The 26,520-nt window shown below is 39.0% G+C and overlaps 1 protein-coding gene across 1 annotated transcript in view; it reads right to left on the bottom strand.

The window, feature by feature from the left end:
- The window catches only part of pio (piopio), a 187,365-nt gene that overhangs the window by 96,520 nt on the left and 64,325 nt on the right, over window positions 1-26,520 (bottom strand). Inside the window, exon 3 of the mRNA XM_065229086.1 lies at window positions 14,164-14,224. Coding sequence (XP_065085158.1) covers window positions 14,164-14,205 — 42 coding nt within the window. The 5' untranslated portion in view covers window positions 14,206-14,224. The remainder of the gene's footprint in view (window positions 1-14,163; window positions 14,225-26,520) is intronic.

Raw genomic sequence — 26,520 nt, 5'->3', positions numbered from 1 at the left:
AGTGCTACCAAATATATCTAAATCATGATGCACAAGGCATGAGAAATTACTATTTGAAATTAACTGCAAAAATTCGTCACGCACCCTGTATGCGAGTAATTGCAATGTATACCGGATATTCTAGGTTCTCCAAATCGTCCTGAAGTTCAGTTGATTTGTTCTACTATATCATCCAAGACTGCAATAATGTCTGTAGTATCGAAATATGTCCAAACAGATTCAAAGTGTCTATGTGGATTGTACTTGACCTATTGCTCAAGATGTTATAGGTTCTGAAATCATTCTGGAGATTAGATTATTTTTCTACTAGATCACCCAAGACTAATTCAATATCTGTAGTATCGAAATATGCCCAAACAAATTTGCATTGTCTATGTGGATCATGCCAGCCTATTTCCGTGTATGCCACATGTACTAGGATTTCCAAATCGATATTTCGATACTACAGATATTATCCTAGTCTTTGTTGATCTAGTAAAACAAATCATATGAACTGCAGGACGATTTGGAGAACCTAGATCATCTGGTATACGTGGAAATAATTAAACATTATCCATATAGACACTATGAATCTGTTTGGACATATTTCGTATTACAGACTTCATCCCAGTCATGGTTGATCTAGTTGAATAAATCATCTGAACTCCAGAACGATTTGGAGAACTTAAAACATCTGGTATACATGACAATAGTTCATGTATGATCTACATAAACAGTGTGCATCTGTCTGGAAATATTTCGATACTAAAGACATTGTCCCAATCTCGGTTGATCTAGTAGATCAAATTATCTGAACTCTAGGACGATTTGAAGAACCTTGAACATCTGGATTGCTCGGAAATAGATCATGCATAATCCACATATACAGTTTGAATCTGATTGAAAATTTTTCGATACTACATACATTATTGCAGACTTGGTTGATCTAGTAGAACAAATCAACTGATGTCCTGGACGATTTGGAAAACCTATAATTTCCGGTATGCATATTAATAATTCGTGCATGATCCACAAAGTCACATATATGCGATTCGATTATGATTTGACAACGAAAAGTGCTAGGTTCATATTAGAAATATCATGAAAATGTCTCACCATTGGACAGACCCCATCCGTGAAAATACAGAACCACGACGTGACCAACAAGTGTGATTAATGATACTCTGTGCAGGGTGTTTGGGGGCTGTTCATAAACTTCGTAGACAGTTTAGGGGGGGGGGGGGGTGACAATTATCCACGGCCCATAAAAATTTTAAAAATTTTGAATGGACAATTGTCTACGCAGGGGGAGGGGGGAGGGTCAACAATCCCAAAATAACTGTCTACGTAGTTTATGAACAGCCCTTTGGTTGAATCGGTAAAAAATTGAGAAAACTAGAAACAAATTAACTAGGGGAATTTACGTATTCTCGGCAACCTAAGCAGCGACCATCTTTATATAGCCTTTTTCTCTACGGAACGCACACATATACAGTATTGGTTTGTTTACAATCTTTTGCTACCAGCTGCTCTAACAACTTTAGTCAAAATAATTGTGAAAAACTGTTTTGAAACGCTTTTACAAAGCTCCAATATTCTCTAGTGAGAGCGACTATTGTGGGCAACCTCTTTTTATTCGGCAGCCTTTCTATTTGAGCTGCGTGTTAAACAGCTGTGCTTTCATCGGCAACTCGAAATCAGCAGCGTTTTGTAGTGCGTGTGTTTCATTTCAAGAAAGCCCTGCTAGATTGCTTTTTACCAGTGGTAAAAATATAATCAAATGGAAGCTGAAAGCCTTAAAAATAGTTTGAATGCATTCAGCGAAGTGTTTTCTTAAGAAAATCCAGTGAAATTAGCGTTTCAATTTGGGTTGCCGACAATAGTCTGTCATGCCGAAGCCGTCATTTCCCCTACAACATTAAAGACAGCAAAATATGTCAGCAAAGGTAAATTTTCAAGAAAATTTGCATTTCAAATGAAAATGCATTAATTTTTTTTTAAATAATGTTTCATCAAATCTAGGCCGGTATTATTCAATAGAATCTCATAATATAAGGGTGTTTCATTATGCTACAAATCAAGTACATGCTGGATGTGACTGAGTTCGATTCCCGTCCGGTCTATTTATTTTTCGGGTTGGAAAATTTCTCTACTTTCTTGGGCATAGGATGATACAGGGATAGAAAGCTCTCAATTAAAATGTGAACGTACTTCAACGAACACTAAGTTGAGAGCAGGCAAAAATCTAATATGCTATAAGCAAAAAGCTTGAAATGCCATATAGTGGTATACAAATGCTATTTTTAGGCAATGAAAACAGTTTTTGTTGTATTTGAAATCGCGGATTTCTTTTGAGAAATCGCGGATTTCGCGGATCAAATTTAGAAAATTTTGTAACAGCCCTGGAATTCGTAGGTCGCCTACAGGGAAGATCACGAGTTCGCAATACATCTCTTACTTCACGGAAGGGTTGTCTACCACGAAAGGATTGTCGGTCCAACTCTGGAGGCGTTAATACCCGGGCAATACTAAACTGCGTGATCGATGTCATCATAACCGGTTCTACAACTACAAATATTGCTGTTAACGAGGTTTATTCTATAGAGATGTGCGTCTAGCAAGTAGTGGTTGGACATAAGTCTTGACATCACGCGAATGAAGCCCCGACTTACATCCAGACCTTTGAACCACGCTCCCGGAGAAACATTTGGAATAATGAAATGTAACCACCACCCACGAGAATTACTTGTCCAATCGTTTTGCAAGAGAGTCTGCCTTCTCATTTTCTGGGATTGAAAAATTTGGGACGACCCATACAAAAGTAATCCTATATGATCTTTTAACCAGCAAACTCATCTGCTCCCTTACCTTTGAAAGGAAATAAGATGAGTGCCTACCTTGTTTCATCGACCGAATAGCCTTAATCGGACTGAGGCTATCCGAGAAGATGAAGTAATGGTCTGTGGGCATGTCAGAAATCATCCCCAATGCGAAGTTGATTGCTGCTAGCTCAGCAACATAAACGGAACAAGGATTCTGAAGTTTGCGGAAGGCGATTGAGTATTCATTGAAGACACCGAAGCCAGTGGATCCATCAATGCGTGATCCATCAGTGAAAAATTTTCTTTTATAATTGACTTGTTGGTACTTTTGTGCAAAATTTAATGGAAGAGGTTAAGCGGAAGGCACGGCAGTTCTGCTTTGGCAAACCAAAAGAGTAAACGAACATTTTTTCCTTTAAAATATGAATTGAACTACAAAAAAAAAAAAAAAAGATTTTTGTGATATGAATTTTGACTGAAAGAAACGATTTTTTTGGCGACCAATTTTTGCGTGTTCCAGTCTTTATTATCTAAATTTGCAACGAAATTAAATGACTAAAGCAAAACAATTCCATGGAGCCATTAAAGGGAACAAGTATCTACGTCCTCAACTGTCTGGATAACAATAATGTTGCACAGAATGAACGAAATTACATTTTTTGTTACCAATTAAATCTTTGTCATTGACGAAAAAATAATGAGATTTTGGTTTTTTGAGAATGAATGCTTCCAGTGACGATGTAAAACATAATTTTGTCAATATCGTATTAAACAGTTTTTAAGAGCATTAAATTTTGGCAAATTGTAGGTATTCCTTGATAATTTAAATTAAAAGATTTCTGCATATCATTTGTAACGTAAAAGTTTGAGCTGATATTTGACACGCTCATAATTATTAGCGGTCATACACTAGATCACCTCCAGCTTAGTCGCTCTTTATTACTTCCCCTTTTCTCCACAATCAATTAATTGAGCGGAGTTCAATCTTTGGCTCACCATAATAATGACACATTATGCCATTCAGGTTTCACACGACACGATTTTTCAGCGTCAAATATCGATTCGTTTTCGTCTCGTAAAGATCATCGATCAATTTGAAATTGATCAATTAATATTGCCAATCAGCCTTTCCCGGTGTGACCAGCTCAGTTTGCTACACGGGAAAGTAAAATTGTATCACTTTCCACGATCTTGAATTGCTTTTGTCGCTGACTTAACTAGGTCTCGTTTCTTCCAGGAAAGTAGGTCAAGTTGTATTCACGATTACAGGTAATAAAACGCATCTCCCTCGCTCACGTTGAACAGCATGGCCACGGGGAGAAACCGATGCTCGAGTATGCTTTTATCTCGTGATATCGTAGGAACATTTGTGGTATGATACTGTAGCAGGGGACAGAGGCGTCGCGTGATGGTATCCCGATTCGTTCGGGTGCGGGTACAACAACGCTACGACTGCCATCGCCTGTGCAGCTAATTAACATACTCATGGCTACCCGAAAAAGGAGAAACCGGTAAGTAGGTCAAGTGTACCACCGCACATCGGCAACTCTATTGGATGGGGTTCATTCATATCTCCGGCCACTTGAAACACAGCTGATGAGTAGGAGCCACACTGGACCAGCTATAAAAGCCTAATTTTGATATTGAGGAAGTGAGCTCGCCGATTGATTTCATGCTCGCGTTTATTTTTTTTTTGGCTTTTACACTTCTTTTCGCGACCGCCAACAAGGTTGAATGTACGGCAGAAAAACATGTTGAGCGAAAATTGGCAGTGGAGGGTGAGAATTTCGCGAGCAAGAGAGCATATTTGGTTGAATGGAGAGCATGTACCCGCCTGTCTGTCCGGTAGCAGTCAGTGAAAGTCTACAGCATATAATAACTAAGACGAAGTGAGTGGTTCTACAACGAGGTCATAGGCTTCTCCGAAGTTCATTTGTTCGTAGATCAAGTTTGTTTGATCGCGAGGGGTATGATCATATTAAATCAGTGCATGAATGATCGAGGAAGCAAACAGCAGAGGAAAGAGTGTGTGTGTGTGTGCACTGCTCATGAAAGTGGATTACAGGGGCCGGTTTAGCCTTCGCGATTCGACATGGTCTTGAAAGTGAATTCGAGGAAGAGAGTGATGTTTTTATTAGAATTTTACTTTCTCTGTTTGAGCGTATGTACGTATGTAGGTACGTAAGAAACGAATGGGAAATAAGAGGTACAGAGATGAAAGTTTTTCAAGGGTAACCTCACTATCCTTTTAAAGAAAACTGAAGCCAGCTTCCTGATGACAGACATACACTCCCGATCATAAGTTTAAGGACACCCCCAAAAACATGACAAATTTGTTATGTTCATATCTCTGTCATGTTGCGTCGTTCTCTTTAGATCATTTGAAAGGTATTGAATGGAACTTTCCTCGTAGGCAAATTGTTCAATGTAATTTTCAAATTTTGTTACAATATTTTTCAAAATTTACTCCGAAGAATCGTGACTGATTTTCTCAGAATTTGGTTGGCCAAATTTTGAAATAAAAAAGTAGCAGAACACTTATGCTATACCATTTATACCATACAAATAACCTTTAAAGATCGAAAATTGAACGTGAAATGAGAGATCATTGAACAAAACACATTTGCATGGTTTTTTGGGGGTGTCCTTAAACTTATGATCGGTAGTGTACATAATTCCAATTATTTTTCAATCTCGATATCCGAGTCTTACCGATAACAGTGTGCACGTGGCTTTCTAAGGCAGGCATTTAAAACCATATTTGACTTTCTTGTGGTCCCTTGAGTTAAAGCGTAGAATGTATTTATGCCCTTTTTTGAATTGTGGCATGTTTGGTCCAACACACTCATAAATTATTATCGTGTTCGGTTATTTTTTACCGAAACAGCTAAGCGTTCGGTAAAACTTTGCCGTTCTATTTAAAGCCTGCTTTACTTAAAAAAAAATATTTCAAAAAACGTTCAACCATATTCAAATTATCAAATTTTGAAATTGTAGTAGAGTTTTCGTTTTATAGTAGCTATGAAACTAGTGTTACGTAGACAGACAAATCTGGCCACTATTGAGAAGGCATTGGTCAGCTGAACAACTATTTTTGTTTTCATGGCTTACTATTCTGCAGAAAACCCAGATCATCTTTTCGCTGCTGCATGATCAAATATCAGTATCATCGTTTGTTTTTGTCGCTAAGAAGCCCTATTTCGATTGGTGAGATGGCGTGTATTTAGAGAAATCTAAGCATTTTTCAAATGATACGGAACATTACAATTGAATGCGGATTAATGTAAGATCTATTTTGATTGAAAAGTTTCTAGAACTCTTCGAATGATGCGGAACATCACAATTCCATGAAGCTACTTGTGAAAAGAGCAAGTATGTATGATTTAACTGTATAGAAAACGGATACCTCATTCATTTTCCATTGCAATGAGGTACTACGACTTGCACTAAACGAATAACATGGCCATATCACAAAAGATCAATGTATTAGTCGCGGTTATTATGACCATAACAAAGCGGATATCAGCGAATATTTACTTCATAAATAACTTCCAAATACCTGTCATTTTTAAGTACAATGCATTAAAATGGTTTTTCGATTTTATGGGGAACATCTCGCTATGTTCTTGTACCAAAAAGATTCGCGGCTATGAATTTTGGTCGAAATATTTGTGGTTTGTTCCATCGATTTTTTTTCTTAGGAAAGCAGCTCCAGTAATATTGAAAAAACTGGTTTCTATGTACAATGCTTGAAATAAATCAGAACAAACGCAAAACAAAGGAAAGAGTGAAATTCATTAGAAACTACTCACGATTAGACTCGCAGGTTCAAATCCTTCTTCCAGATATGCTAACAATATGTTGAAAGGAGAAAAAAGGCCCAAAATAAAAATCCAGGGACCCAAGGCATTTCGGGATTCAAAAGTTTATTTCCCGGCAATCGGGAAGCTCGGGAGATATTCAAATCTCGGAACTTTTCATCCCGGGACATCCCGTTTTTATAATTTCTTATATAAGGCAGTTGAGGCCACTTATTTGGTTGTTTGGTTACTTGGTATGTTTGTAGCAAAACAGGCGTTTGGAGGCTAGAATTCTACGTACAATGTCATTTTTAAATCCAAGAGGGCTACTTCCGGTGAAGCATCTTTCACAGAAAATCTCTAAAAGTCCTATGATTTTCCGAAAATTTATTTCCAATACTTCAATTATTTTGTTTGTATTACTTCTGCGTAATACTTTACATAATTGAAGATGCTGAGTTTCAAATAACATACTTAAAGGGGGGGGATACACCTAACCATCCCTCTCCAACTGGGGAGTTTGGTAATTAGAGATGATCATCCCGATTCGTACCTTCCTCAAAGTTGGCCTTGCTGGCTTTCTACTCTCTATATACGATTTTCACGCTGCCGTACTCTAACGGAACTATCAACTTTATACTTTCATCACCTCATCTATCGTATAAAATGATCACTTTAAATCTGTTATTTGAAATTAGAATCTTCAACTATATTTCCAATAGCCTGAAATTAGTAACCGCAGAATTTCTAGGTGGTTGTTTTTAAAATTAAGAACCTTAGCAGTCGGTTGTATCCACAATGATTCAAGTTGTTGAAGTTTGCAGTAAGTTCCCACCTGGATGGCGTCAGCTTATTTTAAATTTTGAGAACAATTCAGGCATAACTTTTGATAACGGCTCAAAAGCATTTGTAAACAAACTTTCGGAAAGGTGATAGTTGCCTCTATCCGATGATGATGTTGGTTTGGGTGGGCGTAATTTGGTTCGCGTGTAAAGGGCCTTAAAAAGTTTGTTTAAAAATGCTTTTGTGCCGTTATCAAATGTTATGCCTGAATTTGGTGTCAAACGGAGACCGCTTTCTGATTGACTGAAAATATCACAAGCAAGCATCAATGAAATTACTACAGGGTTGTTTGTTATTGTTTTGGCCGTGTTGCTAGTTGGTATGATACACATAATTGGCATAGCCACAACAGCGGTAACATCAACAATCAATACGAAACTAACGATTTTAAATTGACTCACCACTTTAGTAGCCTATTGGTCCCAAGCAAACGATTAACGTACTCTATTCTAGTCGAAATTCTAGTACTACGCAATGTTTGTTTTGATTCGCTATGAAAGTTTGACAGATAAAATGAGGGGTTATTGGTTTTTCCTATGTTTCGAGGGGTGAATCGATTAGCTTGGGACCGAAGAGAGTACCAGAGCTGAGCCAAAAAGTTGAGCACGTTATTTCGGGACCTTCTAGTCTTAGAGTTACCTCTATGGTAACATTCATGGGGGTAAGCTCCAACTCGGATTAACTTTTAATACCGTCCCTGTTTGGATGATCTGCGAAGTGTTTGCATAGCATCGTGTTGAATAACTCAGATATCGACATCAAAGCAGCTGGACATTCTTGATCGGGATTTAATCCGCATATAATACCGATTGGAGCTTACCGCCATCAGTCATTTTCATTTTGTTCAAATCTTGCTCTATTTTGGTTCGTTCGAAATTCCAAAATGAACTGCAACACTAATAAAATTCCACACATTTTTATTGACGAATTTCCATTTGAAATTCCACATGATTTTCATGTGACCACACATAAACAGAATCCACCCAGAAGCACACATGAAATTTATGAGTCAAATGAATAGTATGTTTGGTTACACATGGCTTTTGTGTGTACACATATTAAGTATGTGTCCGACACATAAATATCATTTGTTGATCACATTGCAAAAACTCATGTGTGGGACACATAAAAACAATCTTTGAAATTTTTTCAGTGAAGCTAATCGGATGAAGTAGAAGCGATAAAGCGAATCCAGGGCTTCATTTCTACCGATTTTCGAAGAACCTAATTGACGAGTGCACGGATGGATTTGAGTTCACTCACTCGACAAAAAGTGACACAACAGCGGGGCCCTGTTTACTAAAAATGAACACATATATGTTCATTTTTAGTAAACAGGGCCCCGCTGTTGTGTCACTTTTTGTCGAGTGAGTGAACTCAAATCCATCCGTGCACTCGTCCATAATCCGCCGAGAATAAATACGTGCTTGCGTTTTTTATGCAGTGTAAGTAAATACTAAAAAATAAATAAATAAATATAATATTGTTTAATGCGAAATGATTAAAGGCCCAAACGCAATGTGGACGGAACCGGAACGGGAACGGAAAGTTTGACAGTTGCCACAAATGACATCAAGATGCCTAACCGAAGTCGATTTGATTCTAACTAGTTTTCAATCCGACAAGTAGGCTTACTCAGATCGGGCTTTTCAGCTGCCGCTGCCGTTCCGCTTCCACTGTAATTGCGTTTGGGCCTTAGGTGTAGCCAATAATTTTAGATCAATTTCTCGAACGGAAAAATAAATCCGAATAAAACGTGGAACACCACGGTGATTGTTGAATGGCTAGACGAACAGTGAATATGGAACCATTTGAGAACAGTGCCTGTTTTTTATCTTGTATCATCACCAGTGCTGAGATTTGTCATTGTCATTGAAAGCCTTTTGCGCGATATTGACAAAATTGTTTTTCACATAGTCAATGATAGACTTGATCCTCAAAAAAATCTTTGTCAAAATCTCATTCATTTTTTCGTCAATGCCAAAGATTCACCTGGTAACAGAAAGGGTAATTTCTTGCATTCTGAGTCACATTATTGTTTTCAAAGCTGTTCAGAACGTAGATGCTTGTTCACTTTAATGGCTCCATGTAATTGTTTTCCTCAAGCCATTTAATTTCATTTTAAATTTAGCTAATAAACAAATCAGCACATGTTCGTCACTGACAAAAATGCCACTGACAATTGACATGGTTTGCCTTGACGATGACTGTTAGCTCAAACGAGTGACCCTAAGAGAAGAGGTGACAATACGGGGGCGAAAATGAACCACTTTTCTGTCAAACGTGAACCAGCTCCTGATTGGCCGATTTCATGTGCGTAAGATAGAGATAGAGATAGATTAAGATAGAGATAGAGATAGAAATAAAAGAGGAAGAAGAGAAGAAGCAGAATTTTGAGTATCACCGTGTATTGTCGAAATTGCACAGCACTGATCATCACACGCAAGGAGTAGCGCTTCAATCCACTGTAGATGAATTGCGTTTGTTTTGAACATCTTTGCTGTTACGTACTAGCTTAATTAACTAATGAGTTCATTATACATCAACGAATACGCGTTTGTTGACATTCTCCAGTGCTTGATTATCCAACCCAAAAATCTCAAAATCAGAAATGATCCTCAAAATCAAAATAATCAAATTCATTTTGGGCAAAATGATTATTTTGAATATTGTCGACTCGAGAGCCTAAAACCAAGACTTTATTGGTTGGTTTGTGTGTAAAAACTAACATGACACGTCCTTCAGCGATCCTCAAAATCATCCCCACCAAGACGATTATTAATATTGACAACAACGGAGGCGATTATGAACATCCAGACACGAATGAAGAAAAACAAATGTTGACTACGATACTCAGAGGTTGCCTCGATCAAGAGAATGTTGGTGTGTGTGTGTGTGTGTGTACAATCTAACCCCGACTGTCCGGCAGTGTTATTATGGAAGAAAACTGCTTTTTATTACCCTTAAATTAAAGCAGGTTTAGTCCGGGAGTTAGAAGGTGTTAGCTCTATTGCAGCTCCAGTGACCCATTTCAGAATGCCTGGTAATTCACGACCACTCCGAGGTCACTTTTACTGACAATAAGCCCTGCATGTTCACTCTACCTTTATTAAATGGATAATGGTATCATAAACACAGTTCCAGATTCAAAAAATATTATTTCCAAATCTGGCACGTATATAGTTTTGAAATTTGTTCAACTGTATTAAATCGATTTGAATGGACATTTCTTATCAATTTTGTTTCGAATACCTCTTGATTCATCTGCTGGCAGCACTTACTGGCCCTTACCGGCGACCAACTCATCTGCCCGCAAATGCAACAAGGCCCAAATCTCAAAGCTCTCCGAACGTCCCCTCGAAAATGCAATCGAGATATGTATTAGAACAATCTTCAACTGGAACGTACACACTAAGATTTTTTTACAGGAGTCAGTATTTTTTTACTGGGTTTTTGAATTACTGAAAAAGTCGGTAAAAATTCAAATCACCGTTATCCGTAAGGAATAAATGAAATCGACCAATTTTATTTTCTACCATTAAATGGGGTTAACAGAACTATGTATGTACAAGTTCAGAACAAAATTCTCATTAATAAATTTTCCACAGATTTTTAAACTTTTACCGAACAGTTCCGCAATTCAAAAACTCGGTAAAACCGTACTGACTCGATTAGTGTATACTCACCAAATCAATACATCCGGGAGCAAATTCCCGATGCTTATTTTTCTCTCGCAAACCCGTCGTCGTCGAACGGCAACAAAAGGAAACTCGGTGAGCAATTTTGTGACACGGAATTTTCACTGAACATAAACCGCGAATTCACGAATTTCACCACACCCAACTGCGAAACACGTTCAAAAGCACTTTTGGTACAATTTCGATCAATTTCTTTCAAAAACACAACAAAAAAAGTTACAAGCGAGCCAACATCAACATCGATTGTGCCGAGCTCTTTCACGCACCTTGCAGCGCGTAAATAAACTGAAATTAAAAATTATCACTCGCGATGCCACTAATTTCTGGTCCGGGAGAAAATTAAACAACGCAGATCGCAACATCTCTTCTGATGCTTGCAAACATGTTGAATCACGTTTTCTTGCTCTATTCTAAAACCTCCCGGAAAGCGAGAAAACTACCAATCACACACGTATAAACGTCCGGGAGGTAGAGCGCCAGCGATAATCCGGCAATTGCAGCCGAAAACTATGAGAGCGAACGCACGCACAAAATAGAGAACAAACTTAAAACACAACCGTATCCGTTCGAAACTGCACCCGCACTTTAGGTGAATCATCCTGTCGCAAAAAAGCCATGCAGGAGACGGATTCTTCATTGCCTTTAACTCCTCGATCAAGAGAATGTTGGTATGTCAAAATTCAGATTCATGCAAGTAGCTGGTCTATCTGTTAAGGTTGTCTTCTTTTTCAACTAAGTTTAGTGAAGAAGAAATGATTTTTAACAGCACTGGTTGAGAACAATGTAGGGCAGATAGCGAATCAAGAAAACGATTCAAAACCAATAGAAGTACGTTTACGAAGGGAGATTCTCCGTCTACTCCAGCAACTGATAAAGCTTAAACGGTAATTGATACGTTGTTTCAAGTAAAATTATGCATATCAGTAAGAAAATTAATCTTATGTACACACATGACAACAGAGGAAAAATCACAATTTTACACATAATAGCCACTCATAGCTGATGAAAAAACTACGATGATTTCCTGATGATCCTTTGAATTATCATAAAATTTCTTGTGGAGGACGTACGAGATTTCAAATTTTCGAATAGATTAAATAATATCAAATTAAAAATGGGGACCGATTTTGGCACGGGTTCACTTTTATCAACTCTATTCTTGTTAGCACATCCACAACTCTATCTGAAAATACTATTGATGCCCATCTCGCATTTAAAATAATTGTGCAACAAAAAGAAGTTTTTTTTTTTAAACAAAACCATATCTTTGGCAACACTGCACGGGACTACGTGCCACAAAACGTTAAATTACAACAGGGATGCTACATTTGAGCTGACGCGTCATGTCCTTGGTTCCCACCAGATAATTTGTTTAATAGGACCGGGAATCAAAATCCGGTCTCTGAAAATTTCGTTGCATTCCGTGAAGACGTTATTTTGAAGATTTAAGGCGTCAAGATGCTTCGTTATTGGCAGATTAAGGTAGTTCGAACATAAAAGTATGTTCAACGATGAAATATCCAATTAGATTAACTTTTGCAATTCCTTCAAAACAACAGTGCATCTAGTTTTTGATACTGTGTAATCTGTTATTCAACCCGAACATTGTGCAAAGACCAGTGTTAGCGGCGTCGGTGGTGTAGTGGTAAGCGTTGCTGCCTCTCACTTTAAAAGGCCTGGGTTCAATCCCAGTCGGCGCTGTTGGGATTTTCTGAGGCATAAAATCTCTGATCATGTCTTTTTTCGGGATGGAAGTAGAGTCGTTGGTACCCGGTTCATGAGTTGATAGGTAGGGTCCAGGAGCTGCCTTCCTGGCATCAGTAGCATTGTTATTCAGTACGGAAAACAAGATCGACGGAAAACAAATAAAGGAAAGAAAAAAAGACCAGTGTTACATTTTGATTGAAGTTCACGAAAACTCCTGACTCGCGAACATTTTATGAAATCAAATCAAATGTAAGCTCAGAAAAGAACGAGTTTTACAGTGATCACACCTCCTTCTCGTTGATTGTCAAGTTACGAAACACTTCGCACAGGTAGCTATCAAAACAACCATCGATCACCGTTGACATTTATAATCTGCCATAACTCATCGATGATCGAACGCCATCACTCTAGCCACTCGGTGCGAAAGGTGTTGCATCATAGTGAAACCGATTTGTTAAGCATTTCATTTGAGTTTACAGCGAACTCTACCGTAAGTAGTATACCGTTTAGCTTTTGACCATTATTGGTTGGGTGCTGCATGGGTGTTGTTTGGTGAATGCTCGTTCACAGCATGCCCCACAGATCAAAAGTGGTAATCGTGCCAACAACGTCAGCAACTGCTTGTTGTATCGCGAGCGGTTCCATGGCTTAAACCAGTTTCAATAACCTCGAAACGGGTAGTTATTATCATGGTGGAGTGAACTGTTTTCGTACGCTTTTCTCTGCAGAAGCTTTTTCTCGATTGAACGACCGTTTTAACATCGACGGTGAATGGGATTTTAGGATGCTGGGGGTGTCTCTACACTGCAACTTCTATCTGCTGGTACGGTTCACATCAAATACCAAACTATGTTTATAACTGCTACGTCCTCCATCCGATAGCCATTCACCCTACATTATAAAGTCGCCGAGCTGTGCCGCTTGATCAGTTGAAAACTTGCGGACATTGCAGCCAGCGCCACGGCAAGAGTCCATAAACAACGAGTCCACATCGAGGACGCTGATGGCATGACCACGACAACATTTCCTTTCACCGCTGACTTGTCTCGCGTGGTCTTTGATTATGCCAGTTTGCTCGGCTGCCTTTTTTTTGCTATTTTGTGTAAGGCCATTTATCGTTCGCCAGTTTATGGCTCTTCCGGACTTGGAGTCGCATGATCTCCGGGAGCTTTGTTTGTATCTAGGCTATAAATATTATTGCTCAGCTACCGTTAGGGAACACAGATAAAGCCGGCATCAAAAACTATTTTCTTATGCATTTTATCCATAGCTGATGTGCCTTGGAGAAGATGGATTTCCGTTGAAGGTACTTACCAGAAAGTGCGCTAAAATAAAGACTATCGACTGCAGTTCCATGGTGCTCTCATTGGAATGCCTGAAAAGAAGCAAAAAAACGAGAAACGATTAATTAATTAATAGGTGTAACTACCGGGGGCGGGAAGCGTGTTATAATTTACGAGCAATGGAAGCAAACGAGAATTTATGGCATCGCATAAACTGAGGAAGCTGTTCAAATATGAGCAAACTGAAGCTGCAGCAAAACATGCCTCCGATCCCAGTGATGACGATGATTATGCAGAGCTTCCCCAGTACAATGGAAACTATCATGAAACCTGATATGAGAAACGGCAAAAATCAATTATATTTCTAGCAGATTTCGAATTCATTTCAAACTATTTATAACAATTCAGCTCGTTGGTCAGAAAGCTCGATTACTGCAAATCAGGTTTTTTTTAACTTTAAACTTGGAAGACGAAGGAAAACACTCAAAGAAGAATTCAACTAGCAAAATTAAGCTACAGGCAAGCCTCGAAAAGTGGCATAAAATAGAAAATAGCCATAGTTAAATGACCTTAATTGTAATGGTAAAATTGATGTTGATTGAATCTTTTCAGTGTTGTGATCATTAGCCGATCGGCTAAAGAGCCCAGAGATTGAGAGAAAAAAAAACTGAGACTGATCACGCCGGTAGGTCAATCAAGTGTGAAAGCGAATCATCGCACCGGAGGAGTGAGTAGCGCGCATAGTGGACGAAGTGGGCTTCTTTTTCGCTCTCTATCCAATTCGGAACATCCGGAACGTTTGAATGTTTTAAAAAGGGGCGGTTACTTTTCGATTGATCTTGAATGCATACTTAATTACGGCATCTTTATTGAATCGTGAAAATGTCCTCCAACTCAATGATTATTCGCTACCGAATCGTAGAATGTTGTTGATGAAATGGAAGTGAGTCGAAAAACAAAATTAATAAAATGAAAGTATCTTGAACATTTCATATTTTTTTTTTCGAAAAAAACATACCAGCAACTAATATTGGATCTTATCATCAAGTATATAAAAAAAATGTTTAGGTTATGGAAATCTACAGGGTTGTCCCAAATAAGTGAAAAAAAATGAAGAGGCATAACTTTGAATAGGGCTGATATTCTTTATGGGTTAGGTTACTAACATATTGAAGTATAACAGAATTCACTTAGGGGAAATATGGGTAAAATGCCAATGGTGGGCAAAATGCACCCTTTCTTATATATAAGCTGTTAATTTATATGATGGCGAGGAATTGCTGCCATACATTGAACATTAAATGTACTTCATGAATGAAAACAAAAAGCGGTTTAGTGAAAATCATTTGAAATTTATAAAATTGAAAATGTATATTCTGGAATTGGTGCTATCTCTGATCACTACCAACATGTTAGACATATCCTTTATCTTTCAGCTCGATAGCTCAACCCGTATGTTTTTTTTTTTTTTACAAAAATAGACGTCATTTTCATTATTACTATTTGTTACTTAAAGTTGAACGAAATGCGTCCCACGAGTTTTAGTATAGGTAGAATAACCATCAGCTTCAATCGTTCACGTTCAACGGAAGAAGAGCGTAGATAAAGCCTAAATATATTGTCCTTGGCATGAAATCTTTTGCCACGTAGTATTTTGAAAACAGGTTTTGTTGACCATATTTATTTTACCAATCTAAACAATAATTTAGCAATTTTCGTTTACCAATTCAATTGTATTATCTTGCTTATAGCCAAATCTAACCTTTAGATGGCATTGAACTTAAATATCGATTCACAATAGGGATTAAATTAGGATCTACCTTAGCATGGTTATCCCCTATACTTAATTTCGGTCACCTTTAACTTTTGTGATTGCTTTAACTCGTAAAAGACCGGGACAAACTATTTATTTTCAAAAATTTGTATCTCAGAGATGCCATGGCCGAATAAATTGAATTTTTTTAACATCATTCCGCTTAGTGGTTCTTACAGTTGTTGGGTGGCACTCCCCCTCAGGCCCCTCCATCTTTGTTATATATTGAAGGATGTGTTGGCACGGGGGTGTTTTTTAAAATCTTTATCATAAATTTTAATTTTCATTGCGAAAATATATTGATTTTTTTTCTTGTTACTCGAGAAAATAATAAAAAACAATCATAAGAACTCATATCTACCTAAAAATCGATTCCGGATGTTCCGGATTATGGTTCCATATGGTCAAATTTATTATCTCTCATAAGCATATTATGCGACACATGAAATCACACCAACTCGATGAAATATGACAAATGAATCTCAAAATTATAACCATGGTGACCGTAGATCCGGTTCCAGATATTCCGGATCATGGTTCCACGTGGTCAAATTTGATATCTCTCATAACCATATCAAGTGACATATCAAATCACATCTATTCGACGAGACATGAGCAACAGATCTCAAAACGAAAACCATAAAGCCATATGGCCACCGTAGAACCGGTTTCGGGAATTCCGGATTATGGTTCATCAAGGTAAAATTTGATTTCTCTGATAACTGTATTAAGCGATATATCAAATCACATACGGGGGTTGAAACAGTTGACGTTTTTTAATACACTCGCTTCGTTGTCGTGCGCGACAGTCTGTTTGTATTCGAACACTCATGCTCTACCGTCGTCTCTCTCACACAACACGAGCGGTAGAATAACATTCGAGCTAAAAGAAAATTATCAAAATAGCTATCATATGACATGTGTGATTCCGTTGTAATTCCTCAATTTGGTGTAAATCAAACCATTTCTGATCAGAAATATTATTACTAGGACATCATTGCTTGCTATTTTCAGAATTCACACAAGCACACCATCAGCAGCTCTTATTATGAGAAAAACTAAAATACATACATACGTGACGGTCTTCGGCGACAGTGTCGTATGACAGATCCTGTCATATGACATTTTAGTTTGGTACTGTACTATGATAGCTTGTTTTGCAAGTGTCGGAGGCAAAGGCAGTCAATTATCACAGAAAATGTGTCGACTACCGTGACCGTTTACAAGACTGATCACATATTCGACGAAATATTAAAAATCGGCTCTGAAAACGAAAACCATAGTCCCATATGGCCACCGTAGAACAGATTACATATATTTAGGATTATGGTTCTAAATGGTGAAATCACTTCTACTCAACTTAAGGGGGTAGTCCACTCTGGAAATTACAAAAAATCTTTTTTTTTTGGCTTAAAGAATACTTTGGGATGTCTTCTTTGACATAGACTTGTCTGCAAGTGACATCGTTCCAAAGTTAAAGGCCGATTAGTGGACTCGTGTCCAGACGCTCCAAGCGCGCTCAGGTGAGCGCTCGGAGTACCCGCCCGTTACTGGCGAAACGGCGTGTCTTAGTAGTTCCAACTGCTGCCGCGATTATCTCTAAACCATGTTTTCAAAATTGACGGGCGCTGTATTTTAGAAACGGCTCATTCGGTTTAAACGGCAATTGAATTTTCGAGTTACGTACCTTTTTTCTAGTCTTTATCTCCAATTTTAGGGTACAAAAACGGACTGTTTTTTTTTTCAAAACGTCGCCAAATTTTTATTTTTCAACCAAATAAAAAACGGCTACGTACAAGACTGGGTCATCTATCAGAGAATAACCACAAAAAATTCGTTGTTCCAGCTCCAGTGGTGTGACCACCAGACGTCCCGCCCCGCGACGACTCAGACTCGAGGTCTCCTAGGGAACCTGGTGCAGCGGCTACAGGAGACATCCAATCGTGCCAAAAAAAAAAATCTCAATTAAAGAGGACATTTTACAAAACCATGCATTCCTTTTTTTGAATTGATTGTTATTTACCCTAAAAAAAAAAATTCGTGAAAATGACCTATTTTTCATGCCGCCAGAGTGGACTACCCCCTTAATCATGTATCACATAATCGTAAAACAGCCAAGAACAGTGAAGAAAGTATAGTTGTAATGCTTTGAGCTTTTATGAAAATGAAATAACTTGACGCTATCTGCTTTCTGTAAACATTAACCTGTAAAGTACCAGGACGATTTTTTTTTTAGAAAATGCCTGTTCTCAGCAGTTTTACAAACTAATATCATAAACCTGAACTTTTATTGAAGGAGAATAGTAGATCGCTTTTTAGAGATGCAAATATGTCTGTGTTTTTTCGGATTTTTGCACAAGTATGCCCACATGCTATTGCTGTCTGACGAATTGGTCATCAGTTTATCTGCACAATCAGATTTGTGGCCAGACACCGATTCCGGGAGTTGTGGAATGCGGATCTATAAAACATAGTAATATTTCTGGAAATCGTATCATGCAACATGTCAGATCATGCCAAATAGGTAGAAACAAGCCAATGAAGACCATTTGAGGTGTATTCGGTGACATTTGGCAAGTTTAACTTCGGTTCCGGGGTTCTGAAATTCTATTCCGTGAGTTCTAAGATAGGATTTGCTATAACATTATTACGTTCAAAGGAGCCATATCATGGGACATGTCAAGTCGTGTCAAACTGACAATGGGGTCTCTGAAATCAGTTTATGGTATATCCGATGACATCTGGCCAGATTGACATCAGTTATAGGGGTCCTGGAATCCGGTTATATAGGCCATCTTAATATTTGAGGTAAATTAATCATGCTGCATGTCAAATTATATCAGAATAATAAATGAGACCAATGAAAGCTAGTTGTGGTTATTCCTTTGGCATAAGTCCACATCTTATGTAAAAAAGTATGAGGGACACGATGTAAAATATTTAATTAAAATATACTATCAAAAAAATCCCATTAAATTTTTTAGTTGGGAAATTAAACTTAAATTTGGCAACACTGTGATTTTTTCTCAAAATTTCATACATTCTTACAAATAGTAACTTATGCAACAAATTGTAAAATGGTAAAAAATCAGCGCGAATTACGACGAATGCTGAACAAATCGAGGTGTGCAAAATTTGTTTGCAATTTTGAAAAATACCCTTTGAATTTTAATTATTTATATCTATAAAGAAAGCTGTTTCAAGATTAACTGCATATGGATGTCCATGCGAATGACCAAAAATTTCTGATCACACTTGTTGGTAGACAAGAAGCAAGGCAATACTCACATTTATTAGTATTATTTTAGTTAGGAAAAGTTGACCGTTACGTTACTCTGACGCATGATGAAAAACAGGTACACTGGAACCTCCATTTACGAATTAAACCCGAGGCTCGTAAATCGAATCAGTGCAAAAAATAACGGATTTACTTCGTAAAAGCAAAACTCGTTATTTGGGATTTACTTCATAAAAAAGTATTTTTTTTTTATATTTTCGTATAACCCCAATATTGGTATTTTTAGAATAGGGGTGACGTGTAGCAAACAGAAATCCATGCCTGACGCCATTTTGAAATCCAAGTCTAATACCCCAGAATATGGTTGTTTTTGGAATTGGATTGACGTGTAGGAAACGGAAACCGAATTTCAAATTGGCGTCAAACATGGATTTCCGGTCACTACACGTCACTCCGATTCCAAAAATACCCATGTTTTGGGGTATTTGACAGAATTTCCCAGTTTTTTTTCAACCAAAAGCCACCATAGTGGATATCAAAATGGCGTCAGACATGGATTACCGGTCTCTACACATCACTTCGATTCCAAAACTACCCATATTGTTGGGTATTAGACAGAATTCCTAGATTTTCTTTAGCCAGAAGCCGCCATTTTGGATTTCCAAATGGCATCAGACAGCATTTTTCTTTGACTATATGTTTAGTATCACTTCTGCGTGAAGTCAATGATTTACATAGTTGAAGATGCTAATTTCACATAACAGACTTAAGTGGTAATTTTTATACGATAGATTAGGCCACCACTGGGGGAATACCCCTCACCATCCCTCTCCAACGGGAGAGTTTGGTAAAGAGAGATGATCAAACGGATTTGTACCTTCTCAAAGTTGTCCTTGTCCGCTTTCTACTCTCTATATGCAATTTTTACTCTGCCGTACTCTAACGGAACTATCAATGTCAAAAGGGCCACATGCATGTGTCGGTCTCAGGGCACTGAAATTTACATATTGATTTTTTTTTAATGCTGTCCGACATCGATTTCCGGTCTCTACATGTCACCACGATCCCAAAAATATCCGTATAGTGGAGTACTTGACAGTATTTCTCAGTTTTCTGTAAACGGTAGCCACCATTTTTTATTTCAAAATGGCGTCAGACATCGATATCCGGTACCTACACGTCACCCCGTTTTTCAAAAAGACCCATAATGTGGAGTATTTTACAGTATTTCCCACTGCGTGAAAAAAACCTCGTTATTTGGAATTAAATTCGTAAAAAGAGGGACGTTAACTGAATACTGCGTTAAAAAAAGACTTCGTAATCGGAGGTTCAGTGAATTATGAATGAGTTCTTGTACTTAGAAGAGCTGGCGGAAAAAAAATGAAATCATGTTTTTATCTCATTATTTTTGGCATAGTGTATCTCAGGAAATAAGCAAATTAAATTTTGTCCATTAGTGTTTCTTATAAAAAAAAAGATGGGGAACACGATGGTGCTGCCAGAATGAAAATCTAAGCAGGATCATTCTGAGAAAATTTTATTTGAACTCTTTAATTTTATCAAATATTTGGCAACACTGAACAAATATTAAAAATCCATTTTCAGATTCCTTGTCAAATTTTCTCATAAAACACTCTACATATAATGTTAATTGTAGCTGTATTCGCTCGGGATATATAGATAAAATAAAGTAGTTCTTTCTTGAAAAGCACCAAAAATTGAAAATACTCCCTTGGTCCTCGTTCATCCCAACAATTAATATTCATAAAAATTACGTGAAAAAGGCTAACGTTGAAATTGCAGACTGCAATCACTCACACACTTCATATTCAATTACACGTTAATACAATTAATATTATTTAAGAGACAATACAAAACCGAAAAGGTTGATTGATTGATTTCTTTATTATAGAGACTTTCAGCCTACCGAAAAGGACTTTCACTTAGTAAAACCGAAAAAGAGGGAATTCGAATTCTCAAAGAATTAAAGACAAAGCCGGAATTTTATACAAAATTGGACAAAAGTAATGCAGCATTTTTTTCATATCTTTATTAAGGAGACTTTCAGCCCTGGGCTGTTTTGTCTACGACACGTAATGCAGCAGTGATTTTGGAAAAATAGAATTACGACAATCGGATGACGAAAAAAAAAATACTAATGGCCCATACAGGCAGTTGAGGACTATTATCTCGCAGTTGAGGACTATTATCTAGGATATTATCTCGGCCGAAGGATCCCCCACTCATAAGCTCGCCAAATGGCTAGTAAAGGAATTTCAAAATATGCCTAACCCTTTTTCCACTCGCTTAGTAAACAGCACATCGGAATTCGCATATAAACTTCAGACAACAGGAGAGATTCGGGAAGGTGAAGTCATGATTTCATTTGATGTCACAGTACTAGTAAAGGAAGCCATCTGCCTTTCAGAGGACTGGCTTCTGAAGCAACGCGAAGATTCTACTTGGAAAAAACAAAATTCGGTCATATTTCAAGCTTACTCGTTTTTGTATAGAGGAAAATTATTTAATTTTCAGAGAAAATTGTTGGCATTGTCAAAGAGAAGATTTATCAAAAATTTTGGAGGCCATAAACAACGTTCACAAGGGCATCAAATTTAATCACGAAAAAGAGAAAGACGACAAATTCCCCTTCTTAGAACTTCTCATCATCAGAGAAACGTCTTCGTTCAAATTAGAAATTTATAGGAAACCAAAAATACATAGAGAGTAATACCAAGCTCTTCAAACCATTCCCATCAACACAAAACGGCCGCTTTTCACCACATGGTTCACAGGATGCAAACTCTTCCCTTTAGCAATACAGGCAAATCAAAGGAAATAGTTTACATTTTTTAATTCACTAGACTTAATGGGCATAAAAAAACCAATTCAGGTACTAATCGATAAAAGACCAAGGGACCATATAAGGCGTACGTTAACATCTCTTACACCAGTAACTGAGGGTTTAAAATGGATAGCGGTGAATTTCGACAAAAACATCATCAGTTCGAGCTTTAGAAGATTTGATCAAGATTTAGTATTCAGCAGCAGGACAAATCAGCTGAAGTCATTGTTAGGATCAACAAAAGATTCAATCAATGTCTTAGGAAAAGCCGATGTCTACAAAATCTCTTGTCCAGATTGTAATGCTATCTACATTTGTCAGACGAAAAGGAAATGGGATACAAGGTTTAAGGAACACATAGCACAGGTTAATAGATATATCTACAAAAGGGCACCATTTGATAAAGGATAATATTAATATCCTGAGGAGTGTATCTTCACCTTGGAAACTAGACGTAGTAGAAAGTTTAGAAATATTTAAACAAATTCCATCAACATTGTTCTAAAAAAAAAAAAAACAAAAAATACGCTTTCTTTAGTGATAACAACAAGTGTCTTTCCTTAAGCGACAAAAATATTTTCGGCCACCTGTTTGGATGGGACCTCACACATAAAAAAAATAATTATAAGAAATGCCCAACCGCCTATTCGGCATACCATCCCAACTTTTTGTGATATGGTTGTACCATTTATGATATCCTTCGTGTATGTGCGTGTGTTTTTTTAGGCAAGGAGGAAACCAAAGGTATCATGCCACAACTTGATGACCGGGCGCGCTGTCGCGGTAACATGGTGCGTGGCATTCTTACCGAACTAAAACCTCCTTGGACGCCTTGACCTTTTCCTCCGGAACCACTTGTCGTATTACTTCGGAGGGGCTGTGCATTACGTACCTCACTTTACCTCAGGCAACTGGCGCTTCCAGTTTGCTGATCGTCTCTCCAATTGGTGAGCCATTTAGCTCCAAGCGTCACGTTCTACTCGGCTAACCTCCGGCGGTGGATTCATCCTACTCCGACGGAGAGTTCTCTCGGCTTAGGCTTTCACTTTGCACTTGTGTGAGCACATTACTACTTTCTAGCTGGGGCCACATTGCGCATCTTCGAGAACCAAAAACTTTTTCATGCAAGCGTTCGTTCAAAAAGTCTTTCGTTTCGAGATTCGCAATGTGACCGCTGCAGCGCTGACATGATCTGCGTTACTGCTCTGCTGACAGCGTTGAAGATGCCTTCCTCTCGACACATTTCTTCGCGAAATTCTCCGTTCTAAGGGCGAGCATCTCCTCTCGCATAGCTTAAAATTTAGGACATTCTTCCACATTCCCACACTCCGGACAGAAGGGTGACGTTGTGTGTCCGAACCGATGCAGGTACTTCCTGAAGCAGCCATGACCAGACAGGAATTGCGTCAAGTGGAAGTTGACTTCTGCATGCTTCCTGTTCACCCAGGTCGGAAGAATCGGTATTAGTCTATGTGTTCTTCTACCGTTCTCCGCTGCATCCCACTCCTGCTGCCACTTCGCCATCGGCACCGTTCTCACCATTTTTCGTACTCCTCTGGTTTCTCTCCTCATACAGCACTCGTAGTCCTCCGCCAAGGTGATGCCGATTGGGATCATACCGACGATAACGCATACTGCCTCGGTCGAAATGGTTATTTACGCACTCATGACTCGCATGGCCATAAGCCGAAACGTACTGCTCAATTCCCTTTGGTTCTGCTTCGCTTTCAGTGCTTCAATCCAGGCTGGATCACCGTACCTTAGTATGAAGACACACTAGCCGGAAGACGCCTCTAGCTGCTGCTTGGACCAGAATTGTGCGGCATGATTCTGGCTATTGCGTTGATGGACTTCACCGCCTTCTCGCACGCATGTTCGATGTATCTGTTAAAGTTCAGCCGGTCGTCGATCGTCACTCCCAGATACTTCAGCACGCGCTCTCGGTGATTTCTGCTCGCTGCACTGCTTTACAGTTACTGACCAACATCAGTTCTGTATTGTGGTGGGGTTTCTGCAGCTTCGCTCTTTGCATCCAGTTACCAATCGTATCCGGCCGGGGCGGCCGCCAGCATTTCCACTTCTTCCAGGGTCTCACCTGTTACCGTCAAGACTACATCGTCCACAAAGCAATCTCAACTCGTTTGGGTAGCTTGAGCGTCAGCACGCCATTGTACATTCTGTTCCACATCGTGCGACCTAGAATGGAGCTTTGTAGAACTCCCGCCGTGACCCTAAGCGATTTCTGCCCGTATCTGTCTCGTAGACTAGGACCCGGTTCTGGAAGTAACTACTTAGAATCCTGCAGAGGTAGTCTGGAACCCTCATTCTATGGAGCAATTTCTCAGCTTTGTCAATCACTGTTCGAATTGCATCCACTGTCGATCTCCCTTTCCGGAATCCAAACGGCCTCTCCGACAATCCATGTTCACTCTCCATGCATTTCGTCAGCCTGTTCAGGATGATCCTCTCAAAGAGCTTTCCGACAGTATCCAGCAAGCATATTGTCCTATACGATACAGGATCCCCCAGCGGTTTTCCGGGCTTCGGTAACAGCATAAGCTTTTGTACCTTCCACCTATCAGGGAACTGACCCTCTTTCAGACATTTTTGCAACACCATCCTGAACATGAACGTCTAGATCGCCGCCTTCATCGCCACGTTGGGAATTCCATCCGGGCCGGGAGCTTTCTTCGTCTTCGAAAGGCTGCTGCTAGGACTTGTTCAACGGTGTCTCCATCTTCCTCGCCATATGGTGCAGGTGGCCAGGTCGTAGGGTCATGCTGTGGGAAAAGTCCCTCCACGATGACTTTCAGCTTGTTGGGACACATTTCAACCCACATCGTTGGACGTCTGATCTTCGCCATCGCGACTCAGTATGCGTTGCCCCAGGGGTTGGCATCGGCATCTCGCAACAGCTCCTTGAAACTGTTTGACTTGCTCAGCTTTATCTTTCGTTTTAGTGCAGCCTTGGCCGCTCGGAACACCACCCTGCGCTCCTCTCTTTCTGCTTCAGTTCTTGTTCTCTGAACGCGCCTCCTGGCTAGAAGACAACTAGCACTGATGGTGCTAATTTCCTCGTTCCACCAGTAAGCTGGACGCCGCCTGTTCGTTGGCTCCAGTTTTCTCGGAATAGTTGTGTCACATGCCCTTGCTAATGATTCGGTCAACTCATTCGCGCTTAGGCTCGGGACGCTGCATTTCAAGCTAGTGGAGACAAGATTGAATCTTCTCGGTAAGATATTATTTTTCTCAATAAAGCTGTACTCTTGATAAATAATGTCGTTCTACTAACTCTAAGACGAATAACGCAAAAATTTCAATGGAAACACGCCTTGCCGAGCTGCAAGCAATTGTGACGGGAAAATGAAATTGTCCGCTGTTGAACGATGCCACGAAAGACAGCCGAGGACCAAAATTCTAATTCGAGGACGTAATAAGGAAAAATATCACAGCGGATATTGAGGAATTCTACCACTGAGGAAGTTCAAGTAAGTCTTCTTTGAGCTCACTGTTCAATATCTCTTCTTCGGATTTAACAGGATCGGATCACCAAGCATCAACTACTGTCGAAAAAAGCCACCCTGTCGTTCACTGTGTTGAGAGACATTCTTGGAGCACCTACGCAATCCTAAACGATGAATCCCTCTAAGATGAATGTTCTGTACGAAGGGGTTATTGGGCAAAGTCCGAAGCTATCGACCAAGGAGACCAAAGGACCGGAGGCACTAAGCTGCTTTCCGTTGCTGTTGGTTGACCTCACTTCACAGGATGTATTGCACAAGGAGCAAGATTGGAGCTACATACCGGATTACACCTTACACTTATCAGATTTCATTGGTTATCCAGACTTCCGGAGTATCAACTCCTTGATGGACACGACGCAGAGAATTTCAAGCAAAGTAAACTTTCAACTGTACCATTAGTTGCTTGAAGAACGCTAATTTTGATTTGAGTGATGGAAATATAAATAATGATTGTTATGTGTATACGAACAATAACCATTGGTGTTTCGTGTTATGTTCAATCCTCGGATTCTTCGCAGTTCGTATTTTTTACATGGAACATTCGTTCTCAATACGAAATAAATTTAACTGCAAGTGTGGCAATTTAAACGAAACTAGCTTCATAGAAAGTACGAATCATTTCGTTGCAGAAAACAACGAATGGATTTGTAAAACAAATGAACCATTTCGTTGTATAAACGAAATTTAGTGTTCAGTGCAGTTTATTGGTCCCGAACAGGGCAAAAATAGCCGAGTCCAGTGGAGAAGGGTTCTCCGTTCGGACCAGATAGAACGGATTGTGGTATGCAAAAATGAAGTAGACTTGGAGAGTTCTCGATTAGCAGCTGTGGAAGAGGTCAAGAAACACAATGATGAGGACACGCGATAAGTTTCATTTTAACTTTAAAGCCAACCTGAAGAACGAGGAAGACGTGATATTTCTGTTGCTTAAATTGTAAAGATGTCACGACCACTTCGAAATTCAAGCA

This window comes from Ochlerotatus camptorhynchus, unplaced genomic scaffold (assembly GCF_037179485.1).
Source record: "Ochlerotatus camptorhynchus isolate MF236.1 unplaced genomic scaffold, CSIRO-AGI_Acam_v1.1 ptg000307l, whole genome shotgun sequence".
Lineage (NCBI taxonomy): Eukaryota > Metazoa > Arthropoda > Insecta > Diptera > Culicidae > Ochlerotatus > Ochlerotatus camptorhynchus.
The sequence above is the reverse complement of the archived record's forward strand: the minus strand, read 5'-3'. Positions and strand labels throughout refer to the sequence as shown.